The sequence below is a fragment of the Molossus molossus genome, unplaced genomic scaffold, assembly GCF_014108415.1.
Source record: "Molossus molossus isolate mMolMol1 unplaced genomic scaffold, mMolMol1.p scaffold_m16_p_8, whole genome shotgun sequence".
NCBI classification, from domain to species: Eukaryota; Metazoa; Chordata; class Mammalia; order Chiroptera; family Molossidae; genus Molossus; species Molossus molossus.
Genome location: NW_023425402.1, coordinates 104679707 through 104697674, shown reverse-complemented (window position 1 = coordinate 104697674; position 17968 = coordinate 104679707). Strand labels below are relative to the sequence as shown.

Here is a 17968-nt window from a genome sequence, read left to right as displayed (position 1 = left end):
TTAAAGGGACCAGAGCAAATATACTTTTCTGTTTCTTCTAGAATGCTTTCTAGAACGCTGTGCAGTTCGTCCCCGGCCCTGGCTGGGGTCATGTGGGTGGCAACCAGTCAATGTGTCTCTCACATCGATGTTTTTCTCTCTCTCTTCCTCCCTCTCTCCCTCCTGGCTCTATCTGAAGATAAAGGCAAAAAAAAAAAGAATGTATGTTCCAGAACAACTGTTCTGAGCTCATCAGCCAAAACACAAACACACACACACACACACACACACACACACCAGCTTTGCCTGGACCCTCAAAAACAAACCAAATCTAGGGAAAATCCTTGATTCTGTCCACTAAACATCACTCAATGATCAGCTGATTAATGCAGATATTACACTAAACACTGAGCTTCCCCGGGGTAAAGGATCCCTAGTCTAGGGTTAAGTCTCGTCGGGAAAGCATCCTCCACTTTGACCAGGTGACGGCTGTGGATCTCAAGCTCCAGGCTTGCACCATTCCCCGGGTGCTGAACCAGGGACAGCTCCTCACTGCCCACCTGTTCCAGGACCCACAGGGGGCTCAGGGCTGCCTGGCCCACTGTCCGGGGCGGGACAGCTGGAGAAAGAGCTCGTTTCCCCTAACTCGCCAGCGCTGCAGGAACACGGGTCAGCGCGCACCTCTCGGGGCGGCACGGACACCGCACTGAGGGGGGCTTCTGTGGTAAGCATGGAGATGGGCCACGGGCCACCCTCACGCTGTTCTAGGAGACCCTGCGATGACTCCCCTCTTGTAAAACGAAAACCCGGAGCAGCTCTGCAACGTCCGTTTACTGTCGGGGTGCCGTCCTGAAAAGGAGCTGCCATGAAGCTGGGCCTGGCTTTCCTCGGAAGGGTGCATTACGAAATGTCCAGGGAAGAGTGGAAACGTTGAAAGAAAACGTCTGGAAGGGCTTCCCGAGAGCTCACGACAACCGTGTCTGCGGGAGTGCGGCGTGGCCACCACAGACCTGCCCTCAGGACATGCAGGCGGAGGGAGACCGTGCGGACACCCAGGAAGATCACAAGACGAGGCGTGCGTGGAAGCTGGGGTCAGGGTCAGCGGAGCGCCAGACAGCACTGAGTGCCGGGAGGACCGCTGCTATGTGGGACATCCCTGTCTCGGGGAACGGTCCTGGCCTTGAGTTTCAGGAGAGGACTTGCCATTGCAGCCCAGCCCAGCGCCAGTCTAACTTAGGCTTCTGGGCATCTGCTGACAGCAAGTGCAGCTGAACTTGGCTCCTGGGGACAAGGTCCTTCTCCCTCTGGGCCCGTTACAGCCGCACACCGAGGGCAGGACCTGCCCCTCACAGCCCCATGAACTCCTGCAGGAACGCGGACACCGTGCGTTACATGGCCACCAGGGCTCAGGAGCACGGGCTGGGAGGGGAGCAGTTTCTAGCGAATGGTTCCGCGCTCGCCCGAGGGGCACTCACCTCCGATCGTAGGTGGTTCCGTAGGGAAACTGCTGCCGCTGCGCCACGCCCAGGCCGTACATGTCCTGCGTGCTGCCGGTGGGCGTCGGCCCCTGCGCCATGAAGGGCTCGCCGCCGCCAGGCACTGCGGGGCGGTAAACAGACCAGTCAGCGTTTGCAACAGCAAAGTCCCTTTCTAGTCCCTTGTTACTGTTAACATGGCAGATGTAGCTCACCCTCAATATGGCTGGCGACAGTATGAATGAGAGCGTAAGGTGTATAGTCAAGATGGGTCCTTTGGGGCAGAATCCTGAGATGGACCCCAGAGGCCCCCACCCCATGTGCACACCTGCATGGTCCCTCCCTGAGAGTGGGCAGAACCCCTGAATATGATGGGATGCTGCTCCCACGGCTGTTACCTCGCATGGCAAAGGGATTTCACAGATGTAACTAGAGTTACTCATCAGCTGACTGGGAGTTAACCAAGACTGTCCAGGTGCGCCCTTTAAAGCGCATCTCAAGGTCAGAGACAGACCAAGTCAGAGGTGCCCTCCTGCTGGTCTTGAAGCAGCACCTGCCTTGCCGGGAGAGGGCCAAGTATGAGAACAGCCAGCAGCCTCTGGGGGCTGCCAAGACCCCCAGACGACAGTCAACAAGACACCTCCGTCCACAGCTTAAGGAACCACGTCCTGCCAACAGCCCCAGGGAGCTCAGAGGATCCGAGCCTCAGAGAAGACCCACCCGGCTGACACCGCGATGCTCGCCGTGTGAGCCCGAGCTGAGACCCGCGGGGGCTGTGAGGTCATTCGTTTATGCTGTTCTAAGCTGCTCTATTTGTGGTAATTTGCTATGCAGGAATATTGAAAATAAACACAGTCCCAGGCCCTTGGTGAGTCAGTACTCTGAGTTTACCCCCTCGTCTAGAAACACGGCTGGTGAGAGAGATGGAGCAATTACAAAGGCCGTTCCTGGCCCTGACGGGGACCCGACGGGACAGCAGGGCCTTGATGACCCACTCCAGTCAGGACCGAGAACCTCACCAGGGAGTCAGAACAGCTCCAGAATGGATGAGATACACTATTTCTATCGGAGTAGAGTGGCAATTAGGTCAACTATGCAAATTAGCATCAGCTCAGAGCCTGAAGGAAACTGGGTCAAGCCCAGAAACTAGCCTACAGGCAAATTAAACATTTTAATGCAAATCTTAATTGATATATAGTACTACTGCCTTCTTCATCCCGTGAAGGTTACTTTTATCTTACATGGTAAAAAGCTGATTACACTTTGTGAGCTGATGGATGTGAGGCTGGCGGCAGGAGCCAGCGAGGAGGCTGGGCTGCAGGAAGGTGCTGTCTGCCCTGTGCTTTCACACACTTCATCTTATTTGCTCTCCATCAGCCCCAGGAGAACCAGTTTTGATGTTATTTTTCGTTTTATAGATGTAAAAACAGAGACAGAAATTAAGGGGGATAATTAAAGTTAAATGGCTTAATTTCCTAATATACAAATAGATCTTAAAAATCAATAAAAAAAAATCAAATGAAAAAATGGGCAAACACATGAATGGACATTCACAGCAGAGGAGAAATGCATGGAAAGGTGCGTGGCCTCGCTAACAATGAAGAAATCCAGGCTAAAACATTGTGCGGCCGTCCCCTTCCCACTCTGCCCGCGAATGCGGAAAGACGGGCAGCATGGTTCTCCGCGCGAGTGAGGCCCATGCCCGCCCGCACGCCCGCGCTAAGGGTGCTCAGTGGCATGTGTTGCCAGTTCTGCTCAAGTCGACTGTGCTTGGGCGCCTCCCTACAGAGCGCATTTCCAGGGAGTCACACTGGTGAACTCCCCTCCCACAGTGAGACTGGGCTTCGACCGGCTCTGACCAGCAGGCCACTGGCAAATATGAAGCAGTAGAGGCTTGCAGGCACTTGTCATCCAGGAGCGCCCCTTCCTGAGACCCACCCAGAGCCATGCAGTGCCCAAGAAGCTCCACGGAGGCCCCCAGCCAAGTTCCCGGAACAGCCGCTGCTGCTTCATATCGACATCCCAGCCCCAGGAGCGCTCTAACTGGGCAACTGGGGTCCCAGCTGACACCACAGGGAGCAAAGAACCACTCCACCCACCACAGAACTGTCCCAGCACAGCAGGCAGACAGGCGGGGCCACAGCTCTGAGTCTCAGACTAGGCTCCTTTATCCTCTGTCCCTCCTCTCAGTGGGGCAACAGGACAAAGGGTGGGGTGTCCGTTGATGTTGGTCATTAAATAAAAAAATCAGAGTGCCACCAAGTTCACTCACAGAACAAGGTGGACGGAGGAATGCAAAACTTGACTGTAACAGGGCAGGGCTGTGGGGACGTCTGTCTCCTGGGGGTTTTCTGTTCACCTACTTTAATTTGGTACTAAATGCACCAGTAGTACAAAGGAGCAAGTGAGTGGAAGTCTACGGGAAGATGTGAGATGGGCCTTCCTTCTGAGCAGCTGTGTCACTTACACGGGCGATGAGCACGAGGTACACAGCCCCCCGCTGCTGGCAAGGTCAGCCACGGGCACCCACCCTCCGCAGCGGAAAGCGTGGAGGCACAGGCAACAGAGGACACACCCCCTCGCAGTCTAACAGCAGGCGAGTGGGGACTGGAACGGCGCACAGTAACTTTGAAGCCAGATACTAATTGGTATTGTCATATTTTCAAAGTCTAAAAATGTGATACAGCCACCAAGAGCACTAACAAAATGTTCTCTCTAATACCTCATACCACTAAGGAAAACAGCTACCTCTGACATTCACAAAGCTTCTGAATTTCTGAGTTTACAGATTTATTGTATGTTCTGCAAGATCTTTACTTGGAATAAGCAGCTCTGAAGCATGGAAAGAAAAAGTAAAGATTATCTTGCTTTATGTAAAAGATAAATCTGAAACATTACACTATATAAAATATATTTTGTGGTTTAATTTGCTTTCTGTTGATTCCTTCCAAGAGACCGTGGACTCCAAGAGGCGGTAGGCCTGGTCTGCGGCTACGCTCCCCAGCACCCAGCCCCGTGCCCACCGCGCTCTGTGCCCACCACTGCGCCGCTGCTGGGCTTGCTCACGGTGCAGTCGTTCCTCAGTGGCCTCTGTGGGCACTGACTCATCAACACTCCCAACGCCCTTCATGCAGGTCCTGCCACGGCCCCAACTTCTAGAAGAGGAAATGGAGGCGCAGAGATGCTGAGCACTCTCCCCAGGCTGGAAGTTCAGGAAGTGGGAGCGGGGACTCAAATACGCCTCGAACGTGTAAGTGAACTGGTTGCAGGTCGGTGGGGAGAAGAACGCCCTGTGGACCACGCCTGCGCTGAGCTGCCCCCACATTCACCTTTTCTCATTCCTCCGAAGGGGTCCTTGTTGGGCTCATAGGGCACCCTGCCCATCACGTCCGGCATGCCCATGCCCTGCTGGTACGGGGCGCTCGGAGTCATGGAGTTCCGTTTGGGGAACGATGAATCACCCGCGTCCGAGAATGGGTCATGCACACTGACAGTACTGCTTCTGGGGAGATGAGAAAGATTAGAGCTAATGACATAGCAGGAGGTGTGTTACTTCAAATGATTCAGAAAACAAGCTAATCTTGAAATCTATAAATGTAAAAAACTACCCAGAATAAATGACATGAATAAAACTAGTAGTAATCAACATTTAAGAGCTCACTAGGGAACACCATTTTCTCTACAAGATTTGCCTCAGAAAATTAACATAGACCAGCCTGATTCTGTATGGCGCACAGTTCTCTTAACGTACCTTCCACCTTGCATTGGGGTCATCTGTCCATGAGGGGTGGAGGCTGGAGTAGGTGGCTTCAGGTCACCAGGAACCTCGGCCATCGAGTTACTGCCAGTTGATTGGGGGGTCTGTGGACCTTGCAAGGATCCTGAATTAGCTGATGGTAGTAAGTACCAAGAGAAAATGAGGGAAAAACCAGGTTACTAAAGTAAGCTCATCCTTGCTAGTTATGAAAAACAAAAAGGAAAAGAAAACAAGATACTATCTTATTAGAAATAGTAACACTATCCATCGCCGGTAACGCTGTAGTAAAATTAGTTGCTCTTCCTTTTTTATAGATAATAGTTTCAGGTGTACAATATAGTAATTTGATATTTGTATCTACTGCAAAATGATCACCACAGTAAATCTAGTTAACATCCTTCACTATACATAGTTATACATTTTTTTCTTGTAACGAGAACTACTCTTACATGTTATTTGTAGTGAAAATCAGTAAAAGGTTTTTTTTTCTTTTAGTAAACTCGTTGGAAACATACTTCATGTGTGAGTCATAAATCATAGTTAGACTTTTTGACTGGGTAATGACTTCCCTGGGTATTGATCCCAATGAAATAATCTAATTAAAGGAGATTTTAGGCAGAAAAATGTTTATTTCAGTGTTGTTTATAATGCAGATAATTTAAATGTCTGAGAATGATAAAAAAATGGGATGAAAATTTTGGTGTATCAATTTGATGGACTATTGTGCTGTTTTAGAAAAAAATTAGAAAAATTAGTTCTCATCTTAGGCAATAAAAAATGTTTAAGTTGAAAAGCAATGATACAAAATGATAATGGGCCTTATATCATATTTCAATAATTTCTCAATGTCTAAATGTGTCTACACTCTGTCTTTAGCAGTGATTTTTGGAGCTATGAGATCAGATTTGTTACTACAAAACAGTGTGGTTTGGAGTTTTTTACTGTCACTGTCAGTTCTAAGACTTGGCTTTAACTATAATTACATTCTAATAACAGAGCTCAGAATTGAGCAGATCTTTTCAAAACTTAAGCAGGAATCTTGAAAAAATTAACATCACCTTATAGGAAAAACAGTATTTTATTTTAAAATATTTTTTCTGTATTGATTTTATTTATTTTTTTCTCCATTTTTTGTTCAGATATAGTGGGAGGGAAAGAGAGGAAGAGGGAGACATCAAAGTGAAAGGGACACATCAAGTGGCTGCCACCCGCACGACCAACCAGGGCCGGGGACAAACTGCAACCGAGGTAGGCGTCCTTAGCGGGAACCAAACCCGGGTCTCTATGGACCACAGGCCGACACTCTAACCACTGAGCCAAACCGGCCAGGGCTCTGTACTGATTTCAGAGAGAGAGGAAGGGAGAAGGAGAGAAAGATAGAAACATCGATCGGCCGCCTCCTGCATGCCCCCCACTGGGGATCGGGCCCACAACCTGGGCATGTGCCCTGATAGGGAATCGAACCGGTGACCTCTTGGTGCATGGGTCGATGCTCAGCCAGGCCCGGAAAAACAGTATTTTAAGGACTCCTGCTTTATCACTGATCACAGTCCTTAGCACATTAGGTGTTCAATAGATACTGGTTTCATGGATTACGTACTTATTCAATAAAGAAAGGGAGTGCTCTATTGTGGGCTCTTTTTTATGCCTGGATTCCACCAGTGTACTGAACTGAGAAGACAAACATCCCTGCCCTCATGCAGTTTACAGTAAACACTTTCAGAACCGTAACAAAGGGCAGAATTACTGGCTGCTTGTAAATAATAACACTGTACGTTATTATCTATATGTTAATGTGTATGTTATATCTATAGTTCCTTTCCTATGCACTTCCCAAGGCTCACGACAGTGACCATTCACGTTTCACTTTAGAGGAAACGGGGTTCACTGGTCACTACAGCGTAGAGTCGCCATAAAGGTGTCAGAATCGGCAAGGGGCCTAGCACGCCTCTCATTCAGCCTCAGCTGTCCAGCCCACCCGCGAGCTCAGGCCACCAGGCCCGCCTGGCCAGGGGTCAGTACTGACGCAGGACAACAGGGCTGTGTGTCCTGTCCAGTGTCTCTCCTGGCTACACAGGGCTAGTGTGACTTGGGGAGGTTCTCAGAGACGCTGGGAAGACTTATTTTTAATGTATCTTTTTAGATGTAGATACTTTTTTTTTTTTTTAAATCCTCACCTGAGAATATTTTTCTATTTATTTTCAGATAGAGTGGGAGGGAGAGAGAGAGCGAGAAAGGGAGAGGAAGAAACATTGATGTGAGAGGAACACACAGACTGGTTGCCTCCCGCACAACCCTGACCAGGGCTGGGATGAACCGCAACCAAGGTACATGCCCTTGGCCGGAATCGAACCCGAGACTCATTGGTCTGCGGGCCAATACTCTACTGCTGAGCCAAACCGGCCAGGGCTAGATGTAGATATCTTTAAAAAAAACCAAAAAACGACGACTTACTAACTCATGCTTATAAATCGAATGTTGGTGAGACCCTGGAAATGAATACCTAAAATGTAATAACAGAAACGCAGAGCCTCCTACAAACACGTGAGATGGCCCAGCAGGCACGAGCGGGAGGCGGGGCTGGCGTTCTGCACGGGGCGCGCTGCCCGGCAGTACGCAGCTTCCTTGGAAACATGGCTCACGAGGCTTGATTTCAGAATGACCCTTATTTACAAGTATTCACATTTACAGCTCATAAAAAAAGGGGGAAAATTCTTCTCTCTTGCCAGAGTTTCTTCCTTTCCTTTCAGGAAAAAAATGAATGCAACCTCTTGAAGCTCCATTAATAACAGAGGCCGGCACACTCTCTAGGATGTCCCTACCTTTTGCCAGAAGCTACAAATGTATACTCGAAAGTAAACAATGGAAAGGTTACTGAAGGATAAGTACATTCACACACTTCAGACTGTGCAGCCAGACTCCTGGCTGGGAAGGTAATTTACACAGCATGAACCGGGCCCTGCTCCTGGCTGGGGTTGCAGGAAGCAGGGTGGGAGAAGGAAGAACAGCTGATCTGCCCAGGTCTGCAGTGCTAGGTCACTCAGAGGGCACCTTTGTTTATAACCTGAGCCCCTTCTCGTTTATCTTCCACTGAGGATTCCCTGGTTGGACCCGTGACAAGTTTTGTGACATCACCTGTCAGCTAACAGAAAAGCAGCCAGCCCCTGCCAGCAAAGAGGGTGGGTTTTTGGTTACAGGCTCCCCTAACTGAATGTGGAACTTCCTTGTCCCGCCCTCCCCTGCCCCTCCCACCCCCGCCCCCCACTGTGTGCAGGCAGCCCAGCCCGCCGAGTTCACCAGGAGTCCACAGCACTCACAGCTGCATTTCGATGCGAGCCCCACGCCTGAAAGGGCCTGCACAAGGCCCTGTCCGGGTTTCATGGGGGGGGGGGGACTCTTCAGCTGACTGGCCCACTGGGGCAACCTGATCTTAGTGGGGAACCACAGGCCTGGGGGTGACACCTCCCAGGGCTGACAGGGTTGAGTTTCAGGTCCGTACCAGCCACATAACATCCAAACTGGAGTTCAGACGACGACTCAGAATGCTCTGAATACAGCCAAACGACAGAGGGTGGGAGCTGGTTCAGTGTCCACTTAAACAAATAATCTAGACTGTGCCTTAGGAATCTTTTAATTGAGTTTGCCTGGATGTGCTGGTCAGGAATAAACTACAAGTATGTGCCCATGGGAAGCTGACTTCAAAGAACACACATTGTGGCTGCAAATTAGTTCTTAGAAATGTTGTGTGTGAGAACCTGACATGGCGAATTGCTGACAATGATTCTCCTGTTTTGACGATCAACACGCTCAGAGACCAGTTCCGCAGTGACGGTTCCGGAGCCAGAGGGGACCCTGGCCCTGGGTGCTGGGAAAGCACTGGCCCCTTCCTGGCTGCGGGCTGACTGAGTCCCCGCCCCAACGGCCGCGCCTGTCTGTCTGTCTTGCTGAGAAGTCTGTCTGCAGCAGGGCACAGAACAGCCAGGACGAGCGGATGCGGCAGGGAGCCCAGGGAGCCCTCCTCCGCTGCCTGCTGCCAGGGCCGAGCCTGTGGACACTGGAAGGACAGACTGCCTGAAGCACACCTGCAACCCAAGCTCTTTGGCGCAGCTAGAACGGCACTGCTGCCATAAGAAGGCAGTTTGAGAAAGAGAGAAAGGCCGAGCTGGCTGTTAGAACAGGCCGAGCTTTCTGAGGGGCCTGCCTCCGCGGGCCTGTGCTGAAGCCCCGCACCCCGGGAGGACTGTTCTCCGCACACCAGTGCAGGCCATTCGGTGACTCGAGTTCTTTCTTGGTGAATAAAATGCACCTTTAGATCTTTGCAGACATCGCCACTTTGGTCCCTATGCCCCACTGGGTTTTTATTTTGGAAAAATAGTTTCAGAACTGTTCCTAGGCAGCTTGTTTTACTCTGTGAATATAATGTTGAGAGTTTAAAAATTAGTTTCCCAGTTTTTCAGGGACACCGCCACTGGCAAAGCTTTGGGTCTTCCGGGGGGGGGGGGCGGTGAGAGGAGGGTTTCCCCTTGTACTTAGAAATGAGAGGTCTGTGCCTAAGTATTCACACCACGGCCCTTGACTAGCGACCCTAGGCGTCAGCACTGCCACCCAGGGAGCAGCTGAATGCAGAGAGAACATTTCTTTCTTCGGTTCACAGATGCTATGTCCTGTGTACCAACACTCTGCCCATCATGACGGTGTTTCAGATACAGGAGGCAAGGGTCCCACTCTCCCACCCACTGTCGCTGTGGCGCTGGGTCAGTTACTTAGACTCTGCCTTAGTTGCTGATGTATTTTTAAGACAGCCTCTTGTCCGAGGTCTGACGTGAAGACAAAACGATCAAGCACGCAGAACGGCGCCTGGCACGCTGTGATTGTGAGTGCCCGGGACACACTGGCAATTAGCTCTGTGATTTCACCCCAGAGCACGCCGTGCGACAGGAAGTGCAGGCAGGGCAGAGGGGTAAGTAATGACCATCCCAGGGCTGAATCAGACAAGGAACAGCCAAACTGAACTTGAGAGAGGTTGCCACCTAGAACAGAGATGACGCAAATTTCTTCTCGTCTCTAATATTGCACTTATCAGAACAGAACGATATAGTAACTTCACATTTGAAACACCAACAGGCAGAATGAGGGCTGGCAGGAGCTGAGAGAATTCAGGGTCACCAGCAGGTCAGTGGAGAGACAGGAGAGGCAGGAATCAACCTGGATTTGTGTGCGACAGTTAGGTGACCAGCGAGCCGCTCTTCCTCACACTCCTGACCTCCGGGTCAAAGCTAACTGGACTGCTCTGTCTCTGTCACGACCGTCTGCTGAATTCCCTGCAAGTGAGGACCTGCTGGGCAGGGGCATTAAGAACAAGTCCAGACTCCAGTGCAAGCCTGAGAGTTCCTCAGGGGCCCGCAGGTGGAAGCTGCCTGTCAAACTGCAGGGCGGGACTCTCCAGGGGTGCAAACCACTAGCACAGCTTCCTGGAGTGGCTATGTTGCCAGAGTTAGGTGGACTATTTCAAAATACGTGTACAGGGAATAAAGAAAGGTATGTAGCTCAGAATTCCAGTCTACTCTGACCAAAAAAGGTAAAGCTAAAGAGTGGAACTTTCAAAGTGCTGACCGGAAAGGACACTGGGCCCAGCTGTAGTCTCTCTTCCCCCGAACACTGCCAGTGGGGCCCGATTAAACAGACAAGACAGACGCCCCTTCCTCTGCTTGCCTGGCGAGGCTGCAATGCTCGCACTTACCAGGAGATGGCGGCTGCAGCTTGGGCTGCTTCTTGGTCTCCCCGGTGCTGAAGAGCTCTGGTGGGGGCTCCTCCCCGCGCTCGATCTTGCACTCGAAGGCGAACAGGTACTGGATGTACTGCTTTTTCAGGGAGCTCGCCGCACTGCTTGAAGTGCCAACGTTCAGGTTGGTTGCCAGCTCACGCCACTTCTTGTTTTTATTAACCTAGCAAAAAAAAAAAAAAGAAAAAAAAAAGAAAAAAAAAAGGCAGGATCATTGCTTTGCAGCAAAGTAGCTTGTTTAAAGCCAGGAGACAAAAAAAAGCACTTAATGTCTTGGTTTACTTTTTTTTCATTTGCCTCTTTTAACTAATGCTCATTACTCCCACTCAGTAGTGCAAAGCCAGCATTTACAGTTATAAAACCATTAAGGAACCTGCTGATAGCGACATAAAAGACACTGCTGGTCCGTACTCTTCCGCCTGGTGCATCTTCCAGGGCCTCGCCCCCTCCCAGAGCCGGTGAGCGCACAGCCAGCGATGAATCTTTGAGCAAACGCACCCTCTCTCACACTCGGCCCCATCCCACCTCTAATTTTAAAAAAAGACATCTAAAAATGAATTAAAAAGCAGTAACAGAACTATTTTGCAAGTTAAGTGTTTCAGCCTTGATAAGAAAAAGTGTTTCCTTCCAACAGTCACAAGCTCCCAGAAAGATGAGCCTGTACACCCAGCCACATCCCCCCACACACGAGGCCTTCTTGTGGTGCTGGGCAAGGCGAACACGGCCCCTGACCACAGGATCCCAACTCACATGCCCAGCACAAGCACGGGACCTGGCTGGGCTCGGCAATCCGCTGGCTGCCTGCAGGCAGGCACACTACCCGGGCTCCTGCTCCCACTCAGGCGGGAAAGATACAGTTGCAGACAGAAGAGAAACAAATAATCCTGCAATGTGAGGTAAGGGTCTTAGGCATTCTTTCAACCTTTTGATTCCCACTGGGGAACAGAGTTATGGAAGGTTAAGTACATGAATGAAACATGAAGACCTGTGAATACCAGGGATTATTTTGCTTTCACATGTGTCCTGTGTTCAACAGCATGGGTAAGGGTTAAGGGCACAAGTGGATTTCAAGGAAATGTTAAATTTTTGGATTCAAACTTTCTCACAAAGCTCTTTGTATCCATTTACTTAGTACTAAATGGTGCATGATAAACCGCACACGCTCACACAAGTGCTTAATACCACTCTTGGCGCCTAATACCAGCCTGCCAACAAGCAGGCCTGTGGATTGCTGCAAACATTAAGCAGAGGGCTGCCCAGGACACCCTGAAAAGCAAGGCGCTGAGCTGAGATGTGTTTGTCTGCAGCAGCCGCTCCAAGCACATCTGATGGTTACCAGACCGAGCCTGTGATGGGGTGTGAGCAACCCATGCCAAGCGCTCGCCACCGAACCACAGCTGCATCCGAGCAGCCCTCATCAGCTAGGCCAGTGGAGCCTCGCTGGCGACCCAGCGTGGTAACTCACAGCTGAGGGTGACACTTCTATGATGGTGACCCCCAGTTGTTTAGTATCCTGGGGACTCTAGAAAAGCCATGTGAGGGGTACAGGTGCAGAGGGGAGAGGCCGGAGGCCTAGTGCAGAGGGGACATGTGCCTCTCAGTTCTCCCCTGGCCGACCTGGAGTACAGTGCAATTTACCATCTTGAACCAACCTCTAATTGTTTCAACTGTAGGTCTCAGGTCCCTGGGGGGCGGGATGGGGCACCTCAGGAACAACAAAGGCCTCTCCTGCACCCCCAGAGTTGTACAGCACTGAGACCAGGTGAGACCTGTGGGTTAGACGATTTGCCCCTGGATGGTTTGTGACCTGTGCCACCCGGGTGGAATGCAGGTTGCCTCCCTGTGTATCAACCACCTGGAGCCCACGGTGGCTGCTTTCACTGATGGGGGGGGGGGGGGAGAGCCCAGGTATGACAGTTTAAAAAGCTCCGCAGGTGACTCGAATGCACAGCTAGGCCTGCGGGCCGCAGGTGATGGGGGAGCAGGTGTTTTGGAATCAGACCTGGCCCCAACACTGGCCCTGAGTTCCAGGGCCACAATACCATTGTTTCATTTCGTTACCGTTTCCTCGCCTCTTCTTTGGAGCTGATGACACCTGCATTTTATGGGGATTTAGAAAGGCCAAGGCAAGAGCAAATGTGAGGCCCAGCGCCCAGCACGCAGGGAGCACTGAGGTCAGGACCCTTCCCTGTCCCCGCTGCAGGGTTCATCCATACCAACCAGACTCTATACTCAAGGCAGGGCCAGGACTGGGCCAGGAAGTGGGCCCTGAGGACACAGCATTAAGGGCCTCGTGCTGAGGAAGGCCAGCCCAGGGCAGGCACCTGGCCCCTCTAGCGCCAGCCCTGCCCCTTGTGGCCCAGGTGTCAGAGACATGATGACTTTATGACTTAGCTTCCTTGATAAATTGCTCTGGACAGAGGGAAACAGGGAATCTGACTTACTTGATTGAGACAATTAATTTGGTCATTTGCAAAAACACTTCTGGAATATTTACTATGAAACCCTGGCAGATCCCACAGAACTCCAGAGAAGTCAGGGATCCTAAAGAAAAATTGAGCCCAGATGTCTCACTGAGCCCAGATGTCTCAGATAAGGGCTGAGGTCCAGATGAGGAACCTGCTGGGTTGCAAAGCCGAATCCCCAGCCCCACTCATCTCCCCTGCACGGGTCCCCGTAAGGTGCCTTTCTCCCAGGCTTTGCTTTTTTTCTTAATCCTCACCCGAGGACATTTTTCCATTTTGTTCAGATAGAGCAGGAGGGAGAGAGAGAGAAACATCGACGTGAAAGGGACACATCGAGTGGTTGCCACCTGCAAAACCAATCCAGGGCCGGGGACAAACTGCAACCGAGGTACGTGCCCTTAGCGGGAACCGAACCCGGGTCTCTCCAGACCACAGGCTGACGCTCTAACCGCTGAGCCAAACCGGCCAGGGCAGGCTTCGCTTTTTCATTGTGAGAAACCATCTGCGTCTATAGTCAAAGGAAGTTGCTGTCAGACCCGATCTAGAATGTCTCCTTGTCCGCTCGTCCATTCAGTCTTACCTGGGCCAAACCCCCAATCTCTTTGACGCAGACGTAGAGCCGGAACAGGTCCAGAGGCTTCTTGCCCACGGCAGGCAGACTTGAGACAGGGGAGCCTCTCTCTTCCATGAAGCTCAGGTAGCGGTCAACCCACAGCTTCCTCTCTGGCTCATTCCCCAACTCATACACCTTTGTGATCTTCTCCCCTGTGGTGGTGGACGAGCTGGACTTCTAGAGCCCAGAGGCAGCATGGGGGGGGGGATGGGTGTGCAGGGGAAAGGGAAGAAGGTGAGAAAAAGTAATGAGCTACCAAATACCAAAAGAGAAGAAGTCTTCAAAACTACTGCTATCACACAACAGTTAGGAATGAAGGCTACTAGTTCAGGCACAAACTATACATTTCTTAATTAAAAATTTACTTTGACTTTAAATAAAGGCCCAGACTCCCCCTTTTATACACTTAAAAACATAACCTCTTTTACTTTATTGATATAAGCGTTGAATCCCAGAAGGCAAGATTCCGATGATACCTCAAGTCATTTTTAAAAATAAAAGCGTATTAACTCACAAAATGATCACAATGAATTTAAAAATTTACATGAAATAGTACAGAGCCCCCCAAAAAACCTATATGGACTCTCCTTTTCCTTGTCAAAATAAGAATGGCTAATGTGTGTCTTCATTAAAAGTGCAAACCACATGGAGGAAGGGCAGACACAGGAACTTACTGGAGATAAAAGGGGGGCTACCCGTCCCAGGAGCCAGGTGCGGGCCCACGCGCGTCTGACAGCTTCAGGGACGCAGGCTGAAGCTCTGGCCCTGCCTCAGCATGGCCAGCTTCCCCTACCCACGCCGCCGCCTGCTTCTCTGCACGGTGAAGGGCTCTTCCTCATTTAAATACATTTCTTAGGTAACCATGCTTTCATCATGAGCACGTGCTATTTCATACTCCCCGCGTAGACGTAGGTAAATATAGATTTACCTTTATACGTGTGTCTACATACCCACATGGTTTAGACGAGTGCTCTAGTTCTTGGTTTATCCTTTTTCTAACTATACTTGATACAAAAATGTTGAAAGTTGCTCTTTCTGCACACCTGAAGCCTACTGTCTGAATGGAGTGATCTGGGAAGAGAACACTTTCGGTCCTAAACAGCCCAACTGTTTATCTTCCCTTCCTTTTATGTCTCTGTATTTATAACAATATTCATGTACTTGTAATATTTGCACCTCTGGGAGTCACTTCCAACTTCCCTATGAAGATTCCCTGGAACAGTCATTTACTTCATCTAGTCGCATTTATTTACTGTGCTATCATTTGCAACCTAGAGCCATTATTTAGATGGAATTTTTCTGAACTCTTCTTCACTACACTTAGTTTAACATAATTTTAAACAGACTGCTGAAATTTGGGGGGTTGGATAACATGACTTCCATTGAGGGTTGATGCTACTTTGTTTAGTAAGATAATCCCCAATAAAAGAAGGGCCTGAGCAAGAATGTCAGAGAAAACAGGCTGTTTTCGCTGAAATTACATCAAATATACAGAGGTAGGTGATACAGTTGATGTAAACTAAAAAAAAAAAAAAGATTGCCATTGAGGTTTGATGCTACCTTGTTCAGTAGGATTTTTACGCTTGTTTAGCAGGATAAAAAATAGTGATCTTTCAGAATTGACACCGATGTCAAAGCTAGACTGCAAGTCACTCAAAATTACTTTAGATGAGAGCTTCCCGGTGTGCATGCGTCCCCACGGCCGCGCCTCGCACGCACCCAGTGTGGGTCACGCTGTGCAGACAGCGGTGAAGTGCTGCACATTTATGTTCCTTCGTATAGCCCAGGAGTCTCTGACTAGAAAAAGAATGGTTCTAACATGTTATTCCACACCCTCACACTGGTATTTCAGCAGCTTTCTCATCATTAACGGGGTATTACCAGGAGGTTTCTAAATCCTAGTATTAAATTGTTTTTCTTTTCAGGAGGTACTCTAAGAAAATGGGTCCAGTGTTTTATGACAAATGAAGATTCGAAATAAGGACATGAGGGGAAAAAAGCATCCTTGCCTAAAATCAATAAAAATAAAACCAACCCCCGCTTCTGCATTTCATTTGTGAAAAACTAAAAATGTTTCAGATTTGATTTCAGGGTAAGACATAAAAGCAACCATTTCGATGTAAACTTACTCAGAGTAGCTCTACACGCACCCCGAATATAAGATCCAGCTGCCATCTCTGGCCGGGCCCTCCGCCCGGGGAAGGCTCTGGAAGGAGTCGCTCAGGCCGGGCCAGAGGCTCCCCGAGGGTTTGTGTTTACCGACGAAAGGGATGGGCTCCCCGGACCCGAAACAGGCCTAAATTAGCTGGACTATACATGTTTCAACTTTTCTTACCTTTCTTTGTTAAATGAACTTATTTAGTGTCTGCAAATCTGTTTGTTCTCTTAAAATTAGAAAAACTTAATGAAGATCATAGTTTTTAATAAAATCATTTTATTTTTCATAGTTCTTAGAGCTTCAAAAAAGCATTTGCATGGGGCCATACTGTGGGAAACAGCATCTGCATGAAAAGGAAGCAGTCCGGTTGTGTGTCAGGTCCTAGAACACGCCCCTTGAGCCTGCCCCCTCACTGCAGGCTTCACCTGCCCTTGGCGGTGGCTTAGTGCACAGAAACCAAGCTCTGCATGGGATCTTCTGCCTGCCCCGCCCTCTCCCGACTGCTCTCTAAGCTCCAGGAGGCAGGGCTGCTGCTGACCGCAGTCACCAATAGTGCCTGCACACAAGGTACTCGGCACGTATTTGTTCCACGAACGAAAAGGTCTGTGACGTCTGGCACCATCCCAATAAGAATGAACAGCTGATTGAAACATCCCATGAAAAGGATTTCTGTGAGCAAGGAGCTAGGTGAGTGCGGACGCTACCCAGGGAGACTGAACGCTGAGACCGGATCGTGCCCACAGCTGACACTGACCGTCTCCGTCTCCATTCCCGGCCTTGAAGTCTACTTCCGGGCCCATGGCCACAGTTAGTATTTGGGTGTCCGGACAGAGACAAAGAACATGAAGAAAAACAACGCCTTAGGGAATAAAGAGTGCATAGTTTATCACTGATGGGGCTCCACAGAGCTTTCTTGTTCAGATATCAGCTACGATGTGACTTTTGGATAAACATCACTGGGCACCCTACCCACTGACAATGGGCCGACCACCAGCTCTGCAGAAAGAGGTGTTAACTTTCCATCTCATCCTGCTTCAGCGTCGGGAAAACTGTGTCCTACTGCACGAAGGAATGGGGATTGCTGACAGATTATAGAAAGACACTGTTATAGTGCCACAAATGTTTTCCTTGCATATAATTTAATTAAGTCTATAAGTACATTCTTCCTCAAGTCTTTCAGGCAGATTTACATTTCAGCAGTCTCTACCATATGCCCGGTAATATGTGTATGTGCTAATGTTTATTTTTATTGTAGAATGTTTCGCAACAACAGTGTTCGTCCACAGCACACTGTCAAAGCACAGAGCATCTTGACTGCTGGGTCCACGTCAGGCCTGCTATTAGACAGGCTTTATCATGGGCACTGGTGAGAGCAACTCTAAGTGCAAACTGAAGTCTACCTCAGACAGCAGGTAAATATTCCTAAACTGTATATATCGGCAGTGATTTGAAAGCAGAGATAGGCTGAGATCTTTCACTACAAGCTCCTTTGCTCCTTTCTTGACTTAGCATCTCATTCAATGGAGTGGCTGTTCCCTCCCTAGAGGAGTCGCCTCCACTTCCAAGCACCTCCACTTCCTCCATGGGCCTCTTCTGAACTTACTGACCATAGGGGCCAGAAGTTTGCTTGTAAATTCTTAAAACAGTTATGGTATAGGATGAAAAAATAGATGTAGAAGTATTTAGAAAAAAGATAAAAGTCATGTGTAATTTTCAGTATAATTGTATTATAGTTGGGA

General features: G+C 49.6%; 1 protein-coding gene across 7 annotated transcripts in view; it reads right to left on the bottom strand.

Moving 5' to 3' along the window:
* The window catches only part of ARID1B (AT-rich interaction domain 1B), a 413931-nt gene that overhangs the window by 9613 nt on the left and 386350 nt on the right, over positions 1-17968 (bottom strand). For 6 of the 7 annotated variants that reach the window (XM_036249054.1, XM_036249058.1, XM_036249056.1 and 3 more), the window contains 5 exons: positions 14039-14248; positions 10952-11156; positions 5206-5344; positions 4784-4956; positions 1455-1578 (listed from right to left, as the gene is read on the bottom strand). In XM_036249054.1, coding sequence (XP_036104947.1) covers positions 1455-1578; positions 4784-4956; positions 5206-5344; positions 10952-11156; positions 14039-14248 — 851 coding nt within the window. The remainder of the gene's footprint in view (positions 1-1454; positions 1579-4783; positions 4957-5205; positions 5345-10951; positions 11157-14038; positions 14249-17968) is intronic. The other variant, XM_036249055.1, reaches the window with a different exon arrangement.